The sequence below is a fragment of the Hemiscyllium ocellatum genome, chromosome 31 (genome assembly GCF_020745735.1).
Source record: "Hemiscyllium ocellatum isolate sHemOce1 chromosome 31, sHemOce1.pat.X.cur, whole genome shotgun sequence".
In the NCBI taxonomy this organism is placed as follows: domain Eukaryota; kingdom Metazoa; phylum Chordata; class Chondrichthyes; order Orectolobiformes; family Hemiscylliidae; genus Hemiscyllium; species Hemiscyllium ocellatum.
The window spans coordinates 8,198,616-8,222,185 of NC_083431.1; the positions used below are offsets into that span (position 1 = coordinate 8,198,616).

Consider the following 23,570-nt stretch of genomic DNA (forward strand, 5'->3'; position numbering starts at 1 on the left):
AGCTGCTTAACATTCTGACTTGTAAATATAATTGCTGTTTCTTCATTGTCACTGGTCAAAATCCTGGAACTCCTCCCATAAAAGCATTGTGAACCTACAGCCCATGGGCTGCAGTTGTTCAAGAGATCAACTTGACATCACCCTTTCCGAAGGCAATTAGCAACGGCTAATAAGCGCTGGACTTACCAGCAACATCCACATGTCCAGTAAATAGAGCTCGGTGAATGTCGAATCATAGAATAGAATCCTTATGGTGTAGAAAGCAGGTCATTTGGCCCATCGAGTCAATAACAAACCTCTGAATAGCATCCCACCCACTCACTATCTTATCCCTGTAACTCTGCATTTCTCATGGCTAATTGACCCAGCCTACACATCCTGAACACTACAGGGAAATTTAGCATGGCCAATCCACCTAACTTACACACCTTTGGATTGTGGGAGAAAACCGGAGCACCTAGAATCCCATGCAGAAACAGAAGAAAGTGCAAACTCCCCACAGAAAGTTGCCAGAAGCTGGAATTGAGCATAGATCCCTGGTGGTGTGAGGCAGCAGTGCTAACCACTGAGCCACTGTGCACCGTAGACATCAGGCAGGGATACTGCCGTATTACAGTCTGACCTTTCATTTAGATAATTACAGTCTTCAGCTTGAAGTACATACAAGAATGTGGTGGTAGTCCACACCAGGTTTTTACTAAATTCTCCACTGACCTGATTCACAACATAGAGTGAGACAGGACAACAGGATAAAGAAATGGGACAGTACAGATCTACATAGCTTACTAAAAGTGAAGGAAAGTATTGTGGATGCTGGAGATCTGAAATAAAAACAGGAAATGCGAGAGAAATTCAGTAAATCTGGGAGCATCAGATTAGACTCAAAACGTTAACTCTGTTTCTCTCTCCTCAAATGCTGTCAGGCTGCTGAGTTCCTCTAGCACTTTCTGGTTTTATTAGGTAAGCGACTATTAATCTATCTTGATCAGTCCGTCAGTGTAACATGGCAAAGGGAGGGCGCACGATCAAACTGGTAAAACAGCCAGTTTCAGTAGCGCTGTATAAAGGGAGGATCTGCATTTTCATAGCATCCTTTCATTATCTTCGCAAACAATAAGTGTAGTCACTGTACACAATGATTCCGCAAACAGCTCATCATCCTCCGCCATTTCCGCCACGTACAATCAGACCCCACCACCAGAGATATATTTCCCTTCACACCCCTACATGCATTCTGCAGAGATTATTCCCTCTGCGACTCCCTTGTTAGGTCCATGCTATCCACCAACCCACCCTCCATTCCCGACACCTTTCCTTGCTGCCACAATAGATGCGAAACCTATGTCCACACCTCCGCCCAAGGTCCCAAAGGAACCTTCCAATCTGGCGGAGATTTTCCTGCACATGCTACACATCTATTGTGTCCACTGCTATCGATGTGGTCTCCTCTACATTGGGAAGACAGGATGCCAACTTGCGGAATGTTTCACGGAACATCTCTGGGACACACGCACCAAACAACTCCACTGCTCTGTAGCCAACCACTTCAACTCCCCCTCCCACTCCACCAAGGACATGCCAGTCCTGGGCCTCCTCCACCACCAAATCCAAGCCACCGACGCCCGCAGGAAGAATGCATCATCTTCCACCTTGGGACCCTCTAACCACATGGCATCAAAATCGACTTCACCAGTTACCTCATGTCCCCTCTGCCCCCATCTTATCCTAGATCCAACCCTTTACCTCAGCACTGTCCTCTTGAACTGTCCTACGATCTTCCTTCCCACCTATCTGTTCCACTCTTCCCTCTGACGTATCACCATCACCTCCTACGGCATCTACCTATTGCCTTCCTAGCTATCTCGCCCTCACCTGCTAGTTATCTCTCAGCCCCGTTCCCTCCCCCACATTCCTGATGAAGGTCTTATGCCTGAAACGTCAATTCGCCTGCTCCTTGGATACTGCCTGACCTGCTGTGCTTTTCCGGCACCACACTTTTCAACTCTGATCTCCAGCATCTGACGTCCTCACTTTCTGCTAGTATACAATGACTGGTCAAAGAGAAGAAACGGGAGGAAAGGATTGAGCAAATATTATAGAGTGAAGTAGGACAGGGAGAATGGGAGGGATAGGGAGTGAAGATAATTTTAAATTGGACGGGCTAGGGTGGAAGAAAGGAGCTACCTGATCTGGCTTTGTCCTGTGATACTCACACTGAGTTGAACAGGTAAGCACGACCTTGGCTCCCTTGAAAAGACTGAAAAGGAGAAAAGAGAACATATCAATGCCAAACCTCGCACACATGTACAGTAATAGTGCCTGGAGGATGATCAACTTGGTGAAAGACACTCTTTGGTCTGTCCAAAACCTGTTGGTCTTCCTGAGCAAGGAGTTGACCGTGAATGAATGTTGCAGTCTGCATTCCAAGATCTAGGACTACATGCTGAAGGACGCAACAAAACTTGGGGAAGCTGCTGGGAGGGTGCAGTCAGGAAAGACCATTGTCCAAGGTCTTTCTGCATAAGGTAAATGGGGGTCCGTTCAGTTACTGGACCCTTGTCATGCCTCAAATGCATATAAATATAACCTGGATCAAGTAAGAGATGCCTTTGGTTTCTTTGGACAGAGTCAAACTCCATTGTTTGCTTGCTTTCTTGATGTGCTACTGTACAGCACTGAACTGAGTTTGTGACTATGTATATATAAAGATATTTTTTATGAATAATGTCTATTTTTTAAATAAAAAACACTGATGCACAGACACATACACTCCAAAGTAAATTTTAAAAACACATGGACACTAACACACACATACATACACTATTATCCACAAACACAAACGTAGACACAAACACGTACGGAATAAAACCATTAAGGAAAGATCTTGCAATTTTACATCGTCTTCCACAACCTCAGGACATCCCAAAGTACATTATGACCAACAAAACACTTTAAATTGCAGTCACTAGTTTTATGGAAAGGAAGACGGAAGTCAATTTGCAAGGAGAAAACACCACAAACGATCATTACTCTTAGGAATAATGATCGACTAGGACACCAGGCAGAGTGCTCCTCAGCAAATTTGTGCTGTCAGATACACGGCTCCTCACCCCACGAAGGGGCAGGCAAGGGGTTTTGGTTTAACCACCCACCCAGATAAGAGTGCAGGAGCAGCAAGGGGGAGCAGCACAAGGCATAGGTTTCTGCAGTGTGAATAGAACACAAGGACCTTTTATCCCAGAGTGTTACTCTGTCTCAGCTCAGAATTTGCTGGGAGGTGCCAAAACAATGGGTGGCCCTTGTGTGCCCATTTCTCACAGTTCACTGTCCAACCCTCCCAGGATGGTAGAGGCTTCAGAGCTGGTGGTGTCCCCACTTGAGTCATGTCACCTCCCTCTGCACCTTGGAGGTGGCATCAGAAAGTACTTCTGATCCCAGCAAATGCCAGACTTCCCAACAGAGCAGGGCTGAGAGGAGAAATATTACAGCTGGCCCACCAAGGCTGCCTCATACTCCGATGGAGAAACATTGCGATTCTCTCTCAGCCCCCACTTTCCTCACAGTACTACTGCCAAAAAAGCCTTCTTCATTACCATCCATAGGTGGAGGCAAAGCTAAAACAAAACCCAGTCCTGTTCTGGTGTGACTGACTCCTGCAGTGACTCCAAACCATGGTTTATCTTCAGTGACTTTAAAACTCCTGCACTGAAACAGCACTGTGAGTGACCTAGCTATGTTGACCTAGCTATGTTCAGAGTTCTGTCACCTCACCTGGGTTTCAGTGGGGGGCTATTTAATATGGGGTTGGCAGGGGAGCTGCTGACGGACTGTGACAAAGTTGGACTCATTGCATACTGCAACTCTGAAACAGCTTTCCTCAGTGATGTCCTTTAAAAAGATCTATTTCTGTTCAATTGTATCATAGGTACACACCACTTGTACAATATTTTGTCTATTAAATTGCTTCATTCTGAACTTCATATCTTGCACAACTTTTAGGTTTAATGACTGGACTATTATTAAGCTGAGCTATCATCTGAAATGCACAAAGGGCAACTGAAGTATGTTCAGTAAAAGCCATCAAAAGGGAACCGGAGAAATACTTGCAAGGATATGAAGAAAGGATCTAAAACTCACTGACTTCTTCTTCGAAAGAGCTAGAATAGCCACAATGAGACAAATGGTCTTCTTCTGGTTTATCCAAAATCTAAACTCACTAGACAGAGTGGATGAGAGAGATGGCCAACTGCAACACACCCGCTGAATTCCTCACCTACCCTGTGGGAGTGGTGCTGGGTAAAGGAAGTGGGGATGTTAAACACTTACAAACCTTTTAAAGATTTTGAGGTTTCCTGCCTCAACTACCCTCCCTGGCAGTGCATCCAGAATTCCACCATCCTCTGGATGAAGTTACTTTTCCTCAAACACCCTTTCATCTTATGATTATATCCCTTGGTTACAACAAGTTTCTGAACCACACTTTTTTTTAATGGGTGAGGGTCAACAAAAGCACTGAAAAGATGTTGATAGGATCTCCCTCTCCACTCCTTAGTGGTACTGGCCAACTGACCTCTGCTTTCACATTGCATTGAGTAAGAAAGTGACTTAATTAAAAACAAAAGAGGGATCCTGTATCATTAATAAAATCAAACTGTGCATACATTTTTTAAAGTAATTCTGACATAATTCATTCACAAGTTTGGAAAAAAAGACAACCTTTTTGCTTCTCTGTGCTCAGTGTCTCTCTCTCTCTCCCTCTCTCTCATGTTAAACCCGACAGTAATTTTTTTTCACTATTCCTGCTTGTTATTTCAGCAAATACCACTGGTGCTGATGCTATTTTTGTGAAACGCCTGAACAGCTTCTCTCACAGAAGGAGCTGTTTAAAGAAGGCAGGGGCTGGAAAATATTGAATAACGTATTCCATGTGGCTCACAAAGGTTACTTCAGGCAAGTAACAAAGACTCATTTAAGTGGAAGCTGGATAAGGGCAAGAGGGAGAAAAGATCTGCTGAGACAGATGAAGTCAAGTGGGAGGAGGCTGCTTGATGTAGAGCAGAACCCCTAGCACAGACCAGATGGACCAAATGGTCTGGAAATTCACAGGACGCATTAACCATTTGAATACCCTGCTTCTCCCAGAGGCTATGTGTTCTGAAAATCTGCAGTTTACCATGGAGCTGAACTTTTAATAATAGAAAAATTCCTTGCATATTGGTTTGGAGTCTCAGTCAAAAGATCCAAGCACTTTGCCACAGAGACCTCCTGTTGAAACAGAGCGCCCATGGCTGTTATCGAGTGAAGAATTCATCTCTGGATTCTCCCAATGATGTGACTGCGTAAATGATTTCTGGCTGATCATCTTTGCTGTTCTTCAATCTTTTCTGTAACGAGCACCCTCTGAACACAATTAACCTCCAAGCTCTTGCATGCCAACTCTCTCTCATGCACACAGACTGCTGCTCCTCTTCCTCAAACAGCATCACATTCAATCCAATTCCATCCTTCTTTTCAAACCCCTCCCCAACCTCTGCCTTGTTTGGCCTCATTTCCAGCCCCATGACCTCCCAGAATATCTGCACTGCTCTAATTCATCCTCTTCTTGTCTGATTTTCTTCATAGCTGTCTTCAGTTACCTGGGCCCTAAACTGGAATCCTCTCTATAAAAATCTCTCTCCACCTTTAAACTGCTCCACATTTCTCTGACCAAGGAGATGGCTATCTGACCTGCTTTTTTCTCATGTGGATCAGTGTCACATTATGCCCAGCTGCACTCCTGTTTAGGGCTGTGAAATATTTTACTGTGAGAAGGGTGATGTTTTGTGGATATGATGGCTAGTTCCTATTGGGTGAGTCTTTTTTAATTGGCTCCCGATGGGCTTCTGTAACCTGGGTTTGTATTTAAATGATTTGACATGTATCATTGAAATAAAAAGGCTATCCAAACCAGAAAATGAAGTTGCAAAGTGGGGTGAGGATCAGCCCTTCGTCTATGGTGGCATTGAGAGAATGTTGGCCGATCTTCCAGGACTATTAAAAGCTATTGTGATTGTGCCAACTTCTTCTCTCTGGCAACGCAGTGGAACACTGCACTGCAGTAACTCAGCCTGCTCTCTCCAAACAGACTCCAGCCGTCAGCACGTGGTGCACCTTTTCTCCACATCACTTTAACCTCTTGGAATGGGGCACACCCAGCCCACTTCCTCCACCCCCACTCTCCCCATCACACACTTCATTTGAAAAATAACCTTCTGTTTAAAACAAAAGAAAACCCCTTAATTGAATAGTACAGAGTTTAGAGGGGTATAGAGAGAGAGATCAGGGAGGGTTAGACAGAGAGGCGGGTGGAGAACGCAGAGGGAGAAAAGATAGATATGGGGTAGAATGAGGGTAGAGAGTAGAGAAAGACAGAGTAGAGAGAGAGTCTCCTCTGGCTTTCTAGAATTGGAACATAGCTAATCTCAGTCCCTCCACCCTCTCCCTGTATACCATGTTTTCTGTCCAGGTAACAACCCAAGCCCCTTTTGAAGGCCTCAACTGAATCTGTCACCAGAGCATTCTCAGGAATTGCACCCAGAATATCATAGAACACTTTATAATCAATGATATTTTGGAGTTAAAAATCACACAACACCAGGTTATAGTCCAACAGGGTTAATTGGAAGCATACTAGCTTTCGAAGCGACGCTCCTTCATCAGGTGATAAAGGAGCATCACTCCAAAAGCTAGTGCGCTTCCAATTAAACCTGTTGGACTATAACCTGGTGTTGTGTGATTTTTAACTTTGTACACCCCAGTCCAACACCGGCTTCTCCAAATCATGATATTTTGGAGTGCAGGCATTCTTGTAATGTAGTAAACACATCAGCCAACTTATGCACTGCAAGATTCCGTAAATGCCTATGAGAGGATCATTTGCTTTTGAGGTACTGGTTGGGGGAAGACAACTCTCCTTTTCTTCCTTGAACAGGCCCATGAAATATTTTAGACCCACCCGAGAATGCAGAGGAGGTCTGTTCTGGCTTCACCAGGATGCTGGCAGCTCCAGCAGTACAGCGCTCCCAGAATATTCCATTGGGCTGTTAGTCTGGATTATGTATCTGGGGTGGAATTGAAAAGCACACCCATTTGCGAGAAGGGGTCAAAGTATTATCTACCGAGTAAGAACTGACATGGAGGCCAGAGTCTATTCCAAGTTCAGATCAGATACACAGGTCAGAGTGTACAACAATGTGCCCATGATGGTGAGTCTAACTGTCTTCTGCCCGTTCCTGATGCCTTCAAGAAGGGGGTAGTGAGCCACCTTCTCCTTGAACCACTGCAGTCCACATGGGAGATGATGTTCTAGCAGTGGAAATAGGCCGTTTGGTTCCTTGAGTCTGCTCCCCCATTCAATCATATCATGGCTGATCTAATAATCCTCAAACCCACTTTCCTATCTCTTCTCTATCATCCTTGATTCCTTTGCTGATTAAAACTCTATCTCAGCCTTTAATACACTTCATGATGCAGCCTCAACAGTCCTTTGTGATAAAAGAAAATCCAGACTCATGACCCTCAAAGAAGAAATTCCTCCTCGTCTCTCGAATGTGTGACCCCTTTTTACCATTTGGTTCTAGACTCTCCCACAAAGGGGAATAACCTTTCTGCAACCAGCCTATCAGCTCATTTCTGACTCTACCAAGTTACCCTTAATGACATGGAAATTCACATTCCATAAATGTAAAAAAAGTGACACCAGATTTGCCAATTGTGGATGGATATATTCCTAGAGATTTCATTACCCTGTCTCCTCATGCTCTCACCAGTGGTCACCTATCCTGCCCCCATGACCTCCCACCTTCCCTTAATAAAGAAGGTATTTGTTTTCTGGTCATTATGTGATTAGATGACTTCATACTCAGTCCAACAGCATTTACTCCCCAAATCTAATAGTGTTAGAACGAGCAAGACAAGTGCACAAAAAAAATTCTCAAAGACGTATTTGTTACTTTCCTTTCATTGCTTCTTTTTAGTGGTGTCTTGTAAAATTGTTCATTAAGCCCTAGTGCCTCCAGGCTGATGCTTGGGGTGGGGGTTGGCAACTACACACAAAGATTACACGAGGGAGGGAAACTCCACTTTTGAGGTCAAAGAGTGATTTTCTCCCAGGGTTGCTGGACAGAGCAGATAATGATAGAAGAGAGTCTTGTGAGATAAGTTAGTGCATTGCGATGTTACAGAGTTAGAAGGGGTGTGGATAGGTTTCTGAACCTGGCAATTGCTGTCATATTATCACATCCTCTTCCTATACCATGCTGGAATATTAGCAAGAAGCAGTCCCTTCCTGGCTGTCCATGCTGGTCATGGTAGACTTAGTCTGGCTTTTAATTCAAGATGGATGCCACATTCATAGTAACTGTTGATTGCTATGGCAAGGGACAGAGTAGAGTAGCTTTTATTTGTTATTTCTTCCATATACAACTGATACAGTAAATACGAGACAGCATTCCTCCATTACCGAGGGTGCTATATTGACAGCACAAACTATACAACTGTAAACGGCGTAAAGTGCAAAACACGCAACTTACAGTGTAACAGGAGAATGATGAATGATAGAATTTTTCTAGCAGCAATTTGAAAGAATTTTAGATGGAAAGAGAATCCAATTATCTGCGTTAAGGAACCCGAAGGCTTGGGGGAAGAAATTGTTGCAGTCTAGCCACAAACGACCATATACTCTGGTATTTTCGGCCAGATGGCAGGAGGGAGAAGAGTTTGGGGGGATATGTGTGTGTGTGTGTGTGTGTGTGTGTGTTATATGGGATCTTCCTCAATGCTCTTAGCCTTTTGGATGCAGCATGTGGAGTTAATATCTGCAATGGAGGGGAGAGCGGCCCGCTGATCTTCACCACTCTCCTCACTATCCATTGTAGGGTCTTACGATCGGAGACGGTTTGACTCTGAAACCAGGTAGTGATGCAGCAGCTCCAGGTACTCTGAATGAGCCTTCTGGAGGCGATGTTGTCTCCTTGACTGTTACTGTGTTGAGCAGTGGATTCACGGACTACCAGCAACAGTTCATCTGTGACAACACAGTCCCTCCATAAACCAAAATCCCTTTCACACTGAAAAAAAAAATCCTTCAATATTGATAAACCCCACCTCCAGTCACAAGTGTTTCACTGTTAATGAGAAACTCAGATTCATAAAATAAAAGGAGCCTATTTGGCCCATTGTGCTAGGCTTAAAGTCATACAGCATAGAATTAGACCCTTCCGTCCAAGTCTCCTATACCGATCAAATTTCCCAAACTAAACTAGTCCCACTTGCCTGTGTTTAGTCTATCCTTCTAAACTTTTCCTATTCAGAGTGGGAAAGGATGCATCACTCAACACAAGCTAAAGTTTCCTTTGTAATACGGAACTTAATTACGTCCCCTTTAAAAGGCATGTCACATTATACTTAGGGTTCATTGTTTTAATTGATTAATTCAGTTTGGATAATGGGAGATTGTTTGATATAGTATCCTTATAAAGGGCCTGGCACCCATTTCTATACTTTATTCTACTTTCATTAAAGTGTATTAAAGGGAGGCTACTGGACACTATTGGTAGAGAGTACGTATAACACTGCATTTTGTAACTAAACCAAAATGGGTTGAAACTGAGCATCATCAGCTGAGACATTCACACCAAAAGCATTTCATGTTGTCACGGTTGCTTTAATACAGTCATTTACAAAGAATATGTTAGTCATGAGACTTATCCAAAAATATCAAATATAAAAAGACAGACCATTACATTGAGGTAATATTTTAATTTCTCAGATATCATGGTGACTCAAACTATGGTGGCTCAGTGGTTAGCAGTCCTCACTTTCTCCTGGTTCAGTGGTTAGCACTGCTGCCTCATTGCTGGGGATCTGGATTTTGATCCCAGCCTCAGGCAACTGTCTGTGGAGTATGCATATTCTCCCAGTGTCCGCATGGGTTTCCTCTCAGTCCAAAGATGCTGGTTAGATGGACTGGCATGCTAAATTGCCCATAGTATCCAGGGACATGAAGGTTAGATGGATCTGTGATGGGAAATGCAGGATTACAGGGATAGATTGGGGGGAGGGATGCTCTTCAGAAGATCACTGTGTACTCAAATGATCCAAATGGCCTGCTTCCGCACTGTAGGGATTCTATGATTCGACGATCCTTTTATCTAAGAACTTCAAATTGTTTTAATCATGGGGCAAACAAATCACTAGTTTATAACTGTTGTACAAAGTATCAGATTATCACCTCATGATCTCCAGAACAATTGAGGCATTCGTCAACAGTCTGAAGAAAGCCATTTGAGTTCAACCTATTTTACACATCCTGTCACAACAATGAAGCCAATCCACTCAACAAATCAGTTCATGTGCTCAGTTCAGTCATAGCTGAGCTGTACCTACTCGAGATGAAAAAGCCTTTTGACAGCCACATCGGAGTCCCCCCATTTACTTCTAAACAGTCTCTTATTTGGTGAGACCACCTGCCTTCACTTACATGACACTGCCCATCTCTAGGATCCGCCACAAGTTCACCTGTACCTCCACACACATCATCTATTGCATCCGCTGCACCCGATGTGGCCTCCTCTACATTGGGGAGACGGGCCGCTTACTTGCGGAACGCTTCAGAGAACACCTCAGGAACGCCCGGACCAACCAACCCAACCACCCCGTGGCTCAACACTAACTCTCCCTCCCACTCCACCGAGGACATGCAGGGCCTTGGACTCCTCCACCGGCAAAACATAACAACACGACGGTTGGAGGAAGAACGCCTCATCTTCCGCCTGGGAACCCTCCAACCACAAGGGATGAACTTGGATTTCTCCAGTTTCCTCATTTCCCCTCCCCCCACCTTGTCTCAGTCGGTTCCCTCAACTCAGCACCGCCCTCTTAACCTGCAATCTTCTTCCTAACCTCTCCGCCCCCACCCCACTCCGGCCTATCACCCTCACCTTGACCTCCTTCCACCTATCACATCTCCATCGCCCCTCCCCCAAGTCCCTCCTCCCTACCTTTTTATCTTAGTCTGCCTGGCACCCTCTCCTCATTCCTGATGAAGGGCTTATGCCCGAAACGTCGAATTTCCTATTCCTTGGATGCTGCCTGACTTGCTGTGCTTTAACCAGCAACACATTTTCAACTGCCCATCTCTACCCTGGTCACAGAGCCATGCCCATACTCCTGTTAGCACTGGTATAGTCTACTTCAGAACTAGCATGACAATCTTCCCACCTTCAATATCTAAAGCTCATCCAAAACTCTTCTGCCCATATTTTGTATGAATGTAGATGTCACTCGTCATTCTCGCATTTGGTGCTATCCCTAATTGCCCTAGAATGGAGTAACTTTCTAGGGTCATTTGGCACACATACCAAGATAGAAACAGGAGTAGGCCATTGACCCATTGAGACTGCTCTGCCTTTCATTATGATCACGCTCATCATTTGCCTCCCTCCCCCACATAGCTTGAACTCTTTAGCCACAAGAGTTATATCTACCTCCTTGGCCTCAATCTTAACCACTTTGTGGTAATTAATTTTCTGGCTTAATCAATCAATTTCTGGGTGAAGAAATTTCTCCTCATCTCAGTCCTAAAAGATTTACCACTCATCTTTAAACTATGACCCCTGGACTTACCTCCCTTTGGGATCATCCTTTAATTTAACCTGTCATGGTTGATATGGGTCTGGAGTCACATGTAGGGCAGACTGGAGAAAGGTGTCAGATTTCCTTCCCTAAAGGACACTTGTGAATCAGAGGATTCTATAGCAAATCAATGAGTAAGGGTGATACAGAGACTGGTTTTCCAGATTTGAATCCCACCTAAAGTAATAGCATGGGGCTCTGGATCACTCATCCAGTCACATTACCATCATTGAGTAAAAAGTGAGGTCTGCAGATGCTGGAGATCACAGTTGAAAATGTGTTGCTGGTTAAAGCACAGCAGGTTAGGCAGCATCCAAGGAACAGGAAATTCGACGTTTTGGGCCAGAGCCCTTCATCAGGAATGCCACAGGATTTCATCAGGATTTCAGTGAGTCTCTCTCTCACTGCACCCCCCAGGTCATCTCCTCTGCCTTCCTGATGAAGGGCTCTGGCCTGAAACGTCGAATTTCCTGTTCCTTGGATGCTGCCTAACCTGCTGTGCTTTAACCAGCAACACATTTTCAACTGTGATCTCCAGCATCTGCAGACCTCACTTTTTACTCGAAGATTCCTGATGAAGGGCTCTGGCCCGAAACGTCGAATTTCCTGTTCCTTGGATGCTGCCTAACCTGCTGTGCTTTAACCAGCAACACATTTTCAAACATTACCATCACTGCCTTAACTTATGCCAAACCCCATTCAATGACCTGCCAACATTGCTGTTCAAACTTCTACAGCAATCTCTATAATTTCAAGCCCCATCATCCAAACTTCCCATAAATATAGCCCCTTGCCCATCCATAATGGGAGTCACCCCAATCACTGTTGGTTGTGTTTTCAGCTGGCTGGGCCCAAAGCTTTGGAATTCTGGAACAGATGCCACCACCTCTCATTCCTGCCTCTCCTTTAAGGCACTGTCAAATCTCTGACCAAACCTTAGGTCACCCTATCTAATATCTCCTTGTGGCTTTGTGCTGAATTTTGAGATAATACTTCCAGAATGCACCTTGGGACATTCTACTACCTTAAAAGACGCAACACAAAAGCAGTGTTGTTGTTGTGAGGGTAGTTTTCCTCGACTGCACAGCTATCTAAAGCGTGCAAAGGGACAATGCCTGGAAGGGCATGTAGGATTTGCCAGTGTATTCAACTTAAGTGGAGCATGAAAGCTGGCAGTGCCCAACAACCGTGCGAGCACGAATCATCTACTTTAAAATAGACAATTGGGTCAATGGACTGGATTGAGCAGGACCCACCCCAGCTTCCAATAGGCTCTCCAACTGGATTACAAAGCTGGATAGCCAACCCAATAGGTAAGCAAAAATAAAAATCAATTACCAAACCACAAGTCCACAGTTAAACAAAAAGTAAATTTAAAGCAAAAGTTGCTATATTTTTGATTATCAGTGGTGTAAAGGTCTCTCGGGATAGCACAGGTAAAAGACATTGAAACAGTTAGTCAATCAGCCATAATTAAGTGATGGAGCAGGTTCGATAGCTGAATTGCCTATTCGAGTTATTTTCCAAATCTGGGACCAGCTGACAGTTTTTTTCTACATATTTAACGGTGGCAGTCGGATCAGAGGGATGCTCAGCTGGCATGTGGTTTGCAGTTGTGTAATGCTGAGGCACATTGGCTAGAGGGTCAGTTTTTGAAGAGTTGAAACAGTTTCACTGTACAAGCACAAGTATTAGTGATGGATAAGGAGATTGAATGAGAAAAATGGCCAGGTCAATTGATCACATCACTGCGATGACAAAAATCGGTTCAGGGTTAGGGCACCACACTGGCTGCAGCAAGCATCATAATTTGCATCGGCAGGAAACAGATGTACAAATTGTCACACACAAATTAGATAAATAAACTCTTGTTGCATTGCACACAGGGTGTCACCAAGTAAAATCTTCCACTGACTCAGACTGAAAGGGACAAATAACTGCACCAGGTTGTGCAGAGGTAGCCCCATGGTGGCTGAAAGTTTCGCTGAAGACCCTCAGGAAAGATGTTCCATGTCAGGTGCAGCTGTTACCTAGGCATAGTAGAAAAAGTCCACTGTTTAAGGAGTTTCTGCTGAAGTTAAATGGGGGTCCATTCAGTTACAGACCCTCCTGATGCCTCAAATATGAAACAATCTCCTACAAGAAAAAACTTTGGTTTATTTCCCTAAGAATCAAACTCCAGTGTTTGTTTCCTCATATGCTATTGCACAGAACCAAACTGCTTTTCAGATTATATGCTTAAAAGGTATTTTTATGAATAAGTACATTTGAGATAAAGTCAGATGTAGCTCAGTTAGTAGCAGTGGTACCTCAGAGCCAGAAGGTTGCGGGTTCAAACCCCACTCCGCAGACTGGTGCACAGGGTCACACCCTACTAGCAGTGTTGAGGGAGTTCTGACACACTGTCAGCAGTGCTGCCTGTTCACAGGCGTAGTAAATACAAACAGGGGAAGGGGGGGGGGGAACTCACTGAACTACAACATGAGATTAGCATACAGCTGTAAAAGCAAGAGTGTTTTGATTTTGGTGTCTCAGAGCTGCATATAGTGGAGTTTAGGCTCTGTCAGTGGTTGCATTAACAGCAGAAATAATCCTGGCTCACCATCCCACTGTGTGCATGCTTTAAGTCAACAAAGAAGTGTCCTTTCTTTTCAGTCACAAGGCCTTATACAATCATCCTCCTTAAAAATGCACTAGCCTCCTTTGAAGATAGGGCAGCAATGTTTCTTTTGCAAGCTCTCTCCAATCAGCTGCTGTGCTCAGGCAATGATACTCTAACATTGAATAAGAGAGAGAGTTGGGAGGTGCAGGTGGGTGAGCAGGGTGGCTGAGTACAAGATGAGAAGTAGGAAAACAGATAATGATTCAATCTCATTCTCCAAAATAAAACTTCCCCTCTCCTCCCCACATCAAATCTTCTGGCGAAGTTTACAGGTGATTCCTGGTAATGTAAGACCATTAGTGTGCGCACATGTGAGGGGGTTAGGGTGCACATGTCCGTTCATACACTTGCTCTCCTGCCAGAGGGGAATTTGAGCTCTTGAGCTACCTACTGCTCCCTTTCATCATCCATGGCTGTGTTCTGATCTAAATCCAGTAAACAGGGGAAGCAGGGATATGCACGAGAGATGAATATATAATCGCACAGGCCAAGATGAGTGGGGGAGGTTTGAGCTGAGCTTATGCACCAGACTGGACTTGCTGAACCTGCTTCTGTTGTGTACTCTCCAAGGACAAAGTTTACTGTAGCAGTTAGGGCTGCCTGTATAAACAGGAGCCTGTAGACAAGCAGAAGGCTGGGAGAAGACAGTAAGCTAGACATCAGGAGGTGGAGAAGTCAATGTTTCAGGTGTAAGGGGAGCTGCAGAAAGGGGGGTGGGGGCATTGGGTGGAGTGGTGAAGTAGGGATAGGTGAACACAGGTGAAGGGTACGACCTGGTTTGTTGATGGGAGGAAAGAATCCATTTGGTAGCTGTAAGGAAGGGCTGATCAGAGGGATGGAAGGGAGGTAGAGGGGCTGATAAGGGAATTGGGGAATGGGAAGGGAGTTTATTTGAAATTGGAGAACACCAGGGGGGTAGCCATGGGCACTTGGATAGGCCATAACCAACAAAGAGTCAGGTATAGTTGTGTCAAACAATCGTTCTTCAGTACCTACACAGGCACTGTGTCCCAATTCTTCCACCATTACATCAATGACTGCATTGGTGCAGCATCTGCACCCAGGCTGAACTAGAGCCGTTCATCAACTTCGCCCACAATTTTCACCCTGCCCTCAAATTCACTTGGTCCATCTTGGACACCTCCCTCCCCTTTCTTGACCTCTCCATTTCTATCTCCGGCGAGAGTCTCCAGATGGACTTTTACTATAAACCCAGACTCCCTTAACTAACTGGACTACACCTCCCACTCAGTATCTTGCAAGAACTACATCCAGACAGGGTGCCTCTCCTACCACCCCACTAGTCTCCACATCCAACACATCCTGAAACATTTCCACCAATTAGACCCTTCCTCAATGTCTTCCACAAGTACCATTTCCTTTGCCAATCCTTGGTTCACACTGCTCTCCCCACCAACTCCCCCACCCACAAACACCCAGGTACCCTCCCCTGTAACCATACAAGATGCAAAACCTGCCAGCACACTACATCCCTCACCTCCATCCAGGACCCCAAACAGTCCTTCCAGGTGAGACAGAGGTTCACTTGCCACTCCTCCAACCTCAACTACTGTATCCGATGCTCCCCATGTGGTCTTCTCTACACTGGGGAGAAGAAATGTGAACTCAGGGCACATTTTGCCGAACATTCAGCCGTGCCTGCAAGGGCCGACCTCACCACCCAGTCACCGCCCATTTTAAATTCCCCTTCCCACTCCTTTCCATCACCATCCTCGGCCTCCTCCATTGCCACAGCGAATCAGGCTGCAAACAGGAGGAACACATCTTCCACCTGGGCAGCCAGAGGACTCATTCTCCAATTTCAAATAACTTCCCCCTCCCATCCCCAGACTCCCTTCCGAGCACCACCCCCTCCCTTCCATTCCTCCAACTACCAACCTGATTCAAACCCCCCTCCGCTTGTGCTCATCTATCCCTACCTCTCTCCCTAGCCCCCCCATTAGCGGCTCCCCTTACACTCGCCTCCCAGTCCTGAAGGGTTACACCTGAAACGTTGACTTCACCTGATGGGGCCTGGCTTGCTGTGATCTTCCAGCCTCCTGATGGTCTACTCTGGAATCCAGCATCTGCAGATTTTGTCTTTTTGTACAAACAGAGGGGCTGTCTTGTCCTCAAGTGAGAGTTTGATGGCAAGTTCTAGCCTGACCTGTGTTTGTTGATTTCCATCCACCCCACCCAACACTTTCTCCATTTGTTTTGCCCTGAATCCGTGTCAAATCAGAAGGATATGCTCAGGGGCTCAGACAACATTCTCATTCTGCACAGAACTGTGAGAACACAGGCTCTTTCTTTGACTGTAGTCAGCATTCATTCCTAGGTCCGAAAGAGGTTAGATAATTTCTATTAGTCGTTCCTCCAGCACCATCACCTCCAATTGACTTTTTCTTTAAGAAAAAAATACTGAGTGCACTGAACTGACATGTGGGTCGTATTTTTGATCAGCGACTTCTCAAATACTCATTGCCTCAAGGACAGAGACTGACTGTATCCAGAGGAAGACAGATGCTGTGTGCTGAAAAAGTTTTAAGTTTCAACATGAATGCTGCATCTGTATAGCACCTTAATGTAATAAAAACTACCTAAGGTAGTTGAAAGCAGCTCTCAAACAGAAATCATGTAAAGGCTAAAGGGTCATTAACCTGTGGATAAATTTAAAAGGAATCAGCAAAAGCATCAGATAGGGACATAGGGAAGTAAAACACAGTCATGCAGCACTGAAACAGACCCTTTGATCCAATTTGTCCATGCGGACCAGGTTTCCCAAACTAAACTAGTCCCATTTGTCTGTGTCTGGCCCATATGCCTTTATTCATGTACCTATCCAAATGGTTTTGGAAAAATGTTGTAAATGTACCTGGATCTACCACTTCCACTGACAGTTCATTCCACATGAACCACTGTGTCTGAAGCTGTCCCTCAGGTCCCTTTTAAATCTCTCTTCTCTCACCTTAAAAATACGCCCGCTAATTATGAGCTTGCCTATCCACGGAAAAAAACCTTTGCTATTCACCTTATTTATGCCCCTCATGATTTTATAAACCTCTATCATCCTCTATACCTCCTACATTCTGGTGAAAAAATCCCTGCCTATTCAGCCTCTCAAACTCATGCCCTCCCGTCTTGATCTCATCCAGCCTCAGGAACGGGGAGCTACAAGATTTGTATCTACAATATTACCAGAATTTCTCAAACCCTTAACTCCTCCATTTTGAATGAAGGCAACCTGAAGTTCGGGTTTTTCATTTTTCTGACATCCAGTAAAGCTGAGACTAGAAATAGGTATTGCATCCCTTTGGGCCTGCTGTGCTATTCAATATGATCACGTTTGATGCTGAACCTGAATGCTATTTTCAATTTCTCCCCCATATCCCTTAATGCCTTTACAATCTAAATATTTTTATATCCAAGAAAGCAATTACTCTGTGACCAGGCCTCCACAGCTTTTATGGTAGAAAACTCTCCAGGTTAAGTCACTGAGTGAAGAAACCTTTCCTCATGTTGGTACTAAATGACCTACTCAATATAGTGAGACTGTGCACCCTAGTTCTAAGACTCCCCAACCAGGGATATCATCTTCCCTGCATTTAGTTTGCCCAGGCCTACTGGAATTTTATACATTTCAATCAAATCCCTTCTCTTCTAAACACTAGTGAACATAGGTGCAGTCAAACCAATCTCTCCTCACAGAAAAGTCCTTCCATTCTTGATGTGAGTTGAGGGAAGCTTTGTTGCACTTCAATAGCAAGTGTATTCTTTCTTAGGTAAGGAGACTAAGACTGCGCACAACAAAGCAGGTTCAGTCTTAAGAAGGCTCTGAACTGCAACAAGACATCCCTACTCTGAACTCAAATCCTCTTGCAATTAAGGGCGACATACAAATTGCCTAATTACTTCCATTAACTAGTATGGAAGAACACCCAGACCCCTTCATATATTCACAGTTTAATAATACTGCCTTTCTATTTTGCACATTCAATAACTTCATATTTATCCTCACCTGCTCCTACATACTTTTCCCCCATCTGGAGGAGTGTTTATAAACAGATGCAATTGAAATATTCAAAAGGGAAAAGAATGTACAATACATGAAGGAAAATTGCAGGGATGTGGGAAAACAGATAGGGAAAGGAATGGACCAGAGTGCTCTGCAGAAAAGCTAAAGTAGGCTGAGGGCCAAAAAGGCATCCCTACTGTCCTCTGCTGTATTGGATAATGAGGTGTTTTAGGACTACCAACCAAAAGCTTTAAAAACAAGCAAGACAGAAGCATTGGTGAGGTTTACGGAGTGGGAATTCTAAAAAGCAAAATTCCAGGAAAGCTGCTGCTGTTCCCTTAAAGGCGGTAACATCACTGGGGTGAATTGTATAAATAAAAGATGTACAGCAATTATACATGCACAGCGAAGGCCTTTAGGCTCTCTGTTTATAAAGACAACAAACAGTGTTTCACTCAAAAGATGCAGCAACAGCCGAAGTCTTACCAGATAATTAATCTTTTCTAATAAGATTCTGCCTTTAGCTCCCATCCACTTTGGAGAACTGGTCTGAATGTCCCAGACCTACAATACTGAATAACCTTTGCTCAGTATGTAGCATTTGCATCCGAAACAGGAAATTATTGGCTCAGATTCTACTCTAGAGGCTACTCCTAGCTCAGATCCTACTCCTACCTGAGGAGTAAACAATGTAATGAACGACTGCTGCACTGTTGGAAGTGCCACTTTTCAGATGGGGCTGTGAAATCGGGACCATCCGTCCCTCTGATAATTTTAAACCACCCCTTAACATTTTTCCAAATAAGCGAAGGTGTCTAGTCAATATTTCTCTCAAATCAACATCATAAAAACAGATTATCTACAAACAAGGAACAAGGGTAGGCCACTCAGTCTTTCAAGCCTGCTCCATCATCCAATAAAATAATGACTGGTCTGATTTAACCTCAACTCTGTATTCCTACATATCACTGGTAATCTTTCAGCTTCTTGGTAATTCTCCCACAAGAGAAAACATCCATTCCACACCCAACCAGTCAAGTCCCCATGGGATCTTGCTTTCAAATAACTCATCTCTCATTCTTCCAAACTGTAGAGCATACAGGCCTCGCCTGTGTAGACTTTCCATAAGACTAAGACACAAGAGCAGAAATTAGGCCATTAAGTCCAAATCGGCTCCGCCATTCAATCATGGTTGATACATTTCTCATTCCCATTCTCCCGCTTTCTCCCCATAACCATTAATACTCAAGAACCTCTCTCAGTCTTAAATATACTTAATGACCTGGCCTCCCCAGCATTTTGTGGCAATGATTTCACTCGGAGGTAATCTGCTCATTCCAGGTATTAGACTGATAAAGAAGCCTAATCTAGGAGACTGGCACTAGATTAAAGAATCATTTTTAGTGCAATAGGCCTAATGGTCTCCTTTTACACTGTGAAAACTTTTAATTCTGTAAAATTTCTCAACTGCTTCCAATGTATTAATATCCTTCTGTAAGTGGAGACCAGTACTATATACAGTATTCTAGGGTTTCATTAATGCCAGTATAACTGAAACAACCTCCCTACTCTGTCATTTAATTCCCCTTGCAATAAACCATAACATTCCATTAACTTTCCTCATTGTTTACTAATCTGCCCACTATCACACTGGTATTTTTGGGAGCTTGTTGTATGTAAACTGGTTTTTCTATTTCTCTCAACACCGAACTTCAAAAACTAACCAAACTATAAAGCACTTGGGACATCGAGATCATAAAGGACAATCTGGTTTCTCATTCTTCTGAAGAGTCATATCAGACTCAAAAGACTAACTCTTTCTCTATCCACTGATGTTGCCAGACCTGCTGCGTTTCTCCGTACTTTTACTCTTCATTCTTATCCACAAACTCACCCATGTGCATGCAGAGTTTGGCCTCAGGTCTTCCTGGTATCCATAGTCTGATCTAATTTCAGTTTAGCAATTTGTCATTCTGAATATACATTTGTGGTACTGGACGTAGTGTCAGAATTACAGGTCAGGAGCAAAGAATTACAACAAGGGATCAGCAAACAGGAGGTTAATGATACAAGACAAAGGGAAATAATTGCGTTTTTTTAAACTTTCTATATATAAAGATTGAGGGAGGTGGGATGTCACTTTAAGGGATGAATATAAACCAGAACCACACAGAGGAAAGGCCAAGTACTAACTGATACGTCATGTTCTGCTGTTATTGAGTTATTAATAGAGCAGAGATCAGAAGACAAATATTGGATATCCCAGTGTATCCATGTGTTTATTTTCTCTTACGAAGCTGGGCGTGCAAAGCTGGTAAAATCCTCTAGAACCACCTGTGACTCACCAAAGAATAGACAGCAACAACAGTTTTATTGAAAGCTAGTCATTTTGGGTCATAAATTTGCAACCACCACATTTTTTAATCTGATGACTGAATGTAAAAGTTGCCAGAATGCTTTATATAACTTGCCAAACTTGTGGTTCAGTGGGTAGCATTCTCAAAGGGTTGTGGGATCAAGTCCTACTTCAGGCACTTAAACTCAAGTGCACTACCACAGCATCACTACACCAGAACTACTTTCTGGATCAGTGGTGCTGGAAGAGCACAGCAGTTCAGGCAGCATCCAATGAGCAGCGAAATCGACGTTTTGGGCAAAAGCCCTTCATCAGGAATAAAGGCAGAGAGACTGAAGCCTGGAGAGAGAAGTTTGGGGAGGCCTGTCCTCTTGGATGAATGTAAAAGAATGCATTTTGAAGAGCAGAGGGGTTCCCCTGGCCAAAGATTATTCCTCTAAAAAAATTAATGATATTTTCAAAGCAGCTTCTACAGAGTTATTATACATCTGTAGAATCAGAATCCCTACTGTGTGGAAACAGACCACACGACCCATCAAGTCAGATCAACTCTCCAATGAGCACCTCACCCAGACCCATGCCCCATATCTATCCCCATAACTCTACATATCCCATGGATAATCCACCTAGCCTGCACACATTTTGACTGTGGAGAAAATCAGAGCACTTGGAGGAAACCCATGCAGACATGAGAACATGCAAAATCCACACAGACAGTTGCCCAAGGCTGGAATCAAACCAGGTCCCTGGCGCTGAAGCAGCAGTGCTAACCACTGTGCCAGCATGCCACTCTAGAGCATGAGAGACTTGAAGCTGGTCCTCCTGACTCAGAGGTAGAGACACTACCACTGCAACTCAAGAAGTCTCAATAAGCAATACAGTTATTGCTTTATTGCAGTTTTCTGTAAAAATTGAGTTGTTTCTGACATATGGACCAGTGGCTATAACTCCATTGTACCTAAAGGACAAACTAAAAGGTCCCTTCCTAAAGGAAAGTGGATAATATTTTGAAGAGAAAGGATCTTCAGACCCTCTGGGCAATGGCATTAGAGTGAGATTAGCCAATTTGCAGAGATCCCACAGGCTGAATGCCCAAAAGGAACTTTTGTCTTGCTCTGGCCAGAACCCCTCTGCCTCATGACTTGGTGCACTTATTAAACCGCTTCATCTCTTCCCTCCCACTCTCTGCCCACCCCAAAAAGAAAACAATGCGGAGTTAGATCAGAGATATGACACAGGAAAGAATGTCTGGACAAGGGAAAGAAATGGGAGATAAAAACGAAAAAAGGAGCAAAATATCACATTTCATAATCGAGGAACAATTCACTGTCACATTTTCAACCTTTCTTTCTGGCCAGAGGGTTTTGTACAGTGACATGGACAATGTGTATTGTTCACACAGCATTGTTCATCCAGCATGTTCTGGCATGTTGCATTGTGAACAATTTCAAAGTTGGTCTTTTTTTGTGATGTTTAATCAATTGGTTCAACCCTTTGTTCTTTACATAACCACATTACGGCTAAAGCCTTGATAGAGCCCTGCCCACTGATGAGGCAGAATGGGGTAGAGTGTGCACGTGCACCAGAGTGGAGTGTGTACCAAGACAGACTGCAGTCACACCTGGAGTTAAAAAGGTACAGGAGTGGTCTGGGTGACCCGTCTCTCCAAACAACCCTCACTCTGCTTTAATACCAGAGACCACCAGCCCCAACTCTAAACAACTTAGTGAATCTGGCTATTCAGTGTCTATAACTCTTGCTGTTCAAACAATTGCAAGTGTACAAACAAATATTCATAAGAACAAAATTAGACACCAGATTCAAGTTATAGAGCCCAGGATCTATTTTCTACCAGGTGTTTTATGCACTAGTGCGTCTTGAAAGTGACGCAAATAGGGTCATTTATTGTCATGTGGGTTTGGGTTGAATGTTGTAGAGAACACCATCTTGTAGAAGAGTTGAGGCCTGGGTTAGCCACTTTCTTGAAGGCTGGTTAACACTAAAATGGACACTATTGCTCATCAAAAGAGCTTGCACTGGGTTTTGCAGGTGAACACTTGTCTGTCCAAAAGCAGCTCACTTTTTTCCCCAAAAGCATTTTTCTTCTTTCATAATAGTCAATAAAATAGTTAACATTTTAACAATATTTCAGATTGAATCCTAGAATTTTGAATAATACTCAGATTGTCCCAATGCAGCATATCCTGTCAAATGATTGCAATTGTTTTGGTATTTACAAAATACATTCCATGTTTGGATTACAGCTCAGGGCAAGGTACAAAAATGTTAGATGTCAATTTCAAGCTCCTTATAAAAGGATGCGCCTCACTGCAAGACCATTGCCAGTAAAACCGTAAAGATCTCTGAAGTGGAAGGAATATCAAGGACTGATTAGGGATAGTCAACATGGCTTTGTGCAGGCGAAATCATGTCTCACAAACTTGATTGTGTTTTTTGAAGTAACAAATTGATGAGGGCAGAGCAGTAGATGTGATCTGTATGGACTTCAGTAAGGCGTTCAATAAAGTTCCCCATGGGAGACTGATTAGCAGGGTTCGATCTCACAGAATACAGGGAGAACTAGCCAATTGGATACAGAACTGGCTCAAAGGTAGAAGACAGAGGGTGGTGTTGAAGGACTGTTTTTCAGACTGGAGGCCTGTGACCAGTGGAGTGCCACAAGGATCAGTGCTGGGTCCTCTACTTTTTGTCATTTACATAAATGATTTGGATATGAGCATAAGAGGTACAGTTAGTAAGTTTGCAGATGACACCAAAATTGGAGGTATAGTGGACAGCGAAGGTGGTTACCTCAGATTACAACAGAAACTTGATCAGATGGGCCAATGGACTGAAGTGGCAGA

General features: G+C 43.9%; 1 protein-coding gene across 2 annotated transcripts in view; it reads right to left on the bottom strand.

The window, feature by feature from the left end:
* Positions 1–23,570, bottom strand: part of ypel2a (yippee-like 2a) — a 50,650-nt gene that overhangs the window by 9,744 nt on the left and 17,336 nt on the right. For both annotated transcript variants that reach the window (XM_060848126.1, XM_060848127.1), the window contains one exon: positions 2,214–2,257. In XM_060848126.1, coding sequence (XP_060704109.1) covers positions 2,214–2,257 — 44 coding nt within the window. The remainder of the gene's footprint in view (positions 1–2,213; positions 2,258–23,570) is intronic.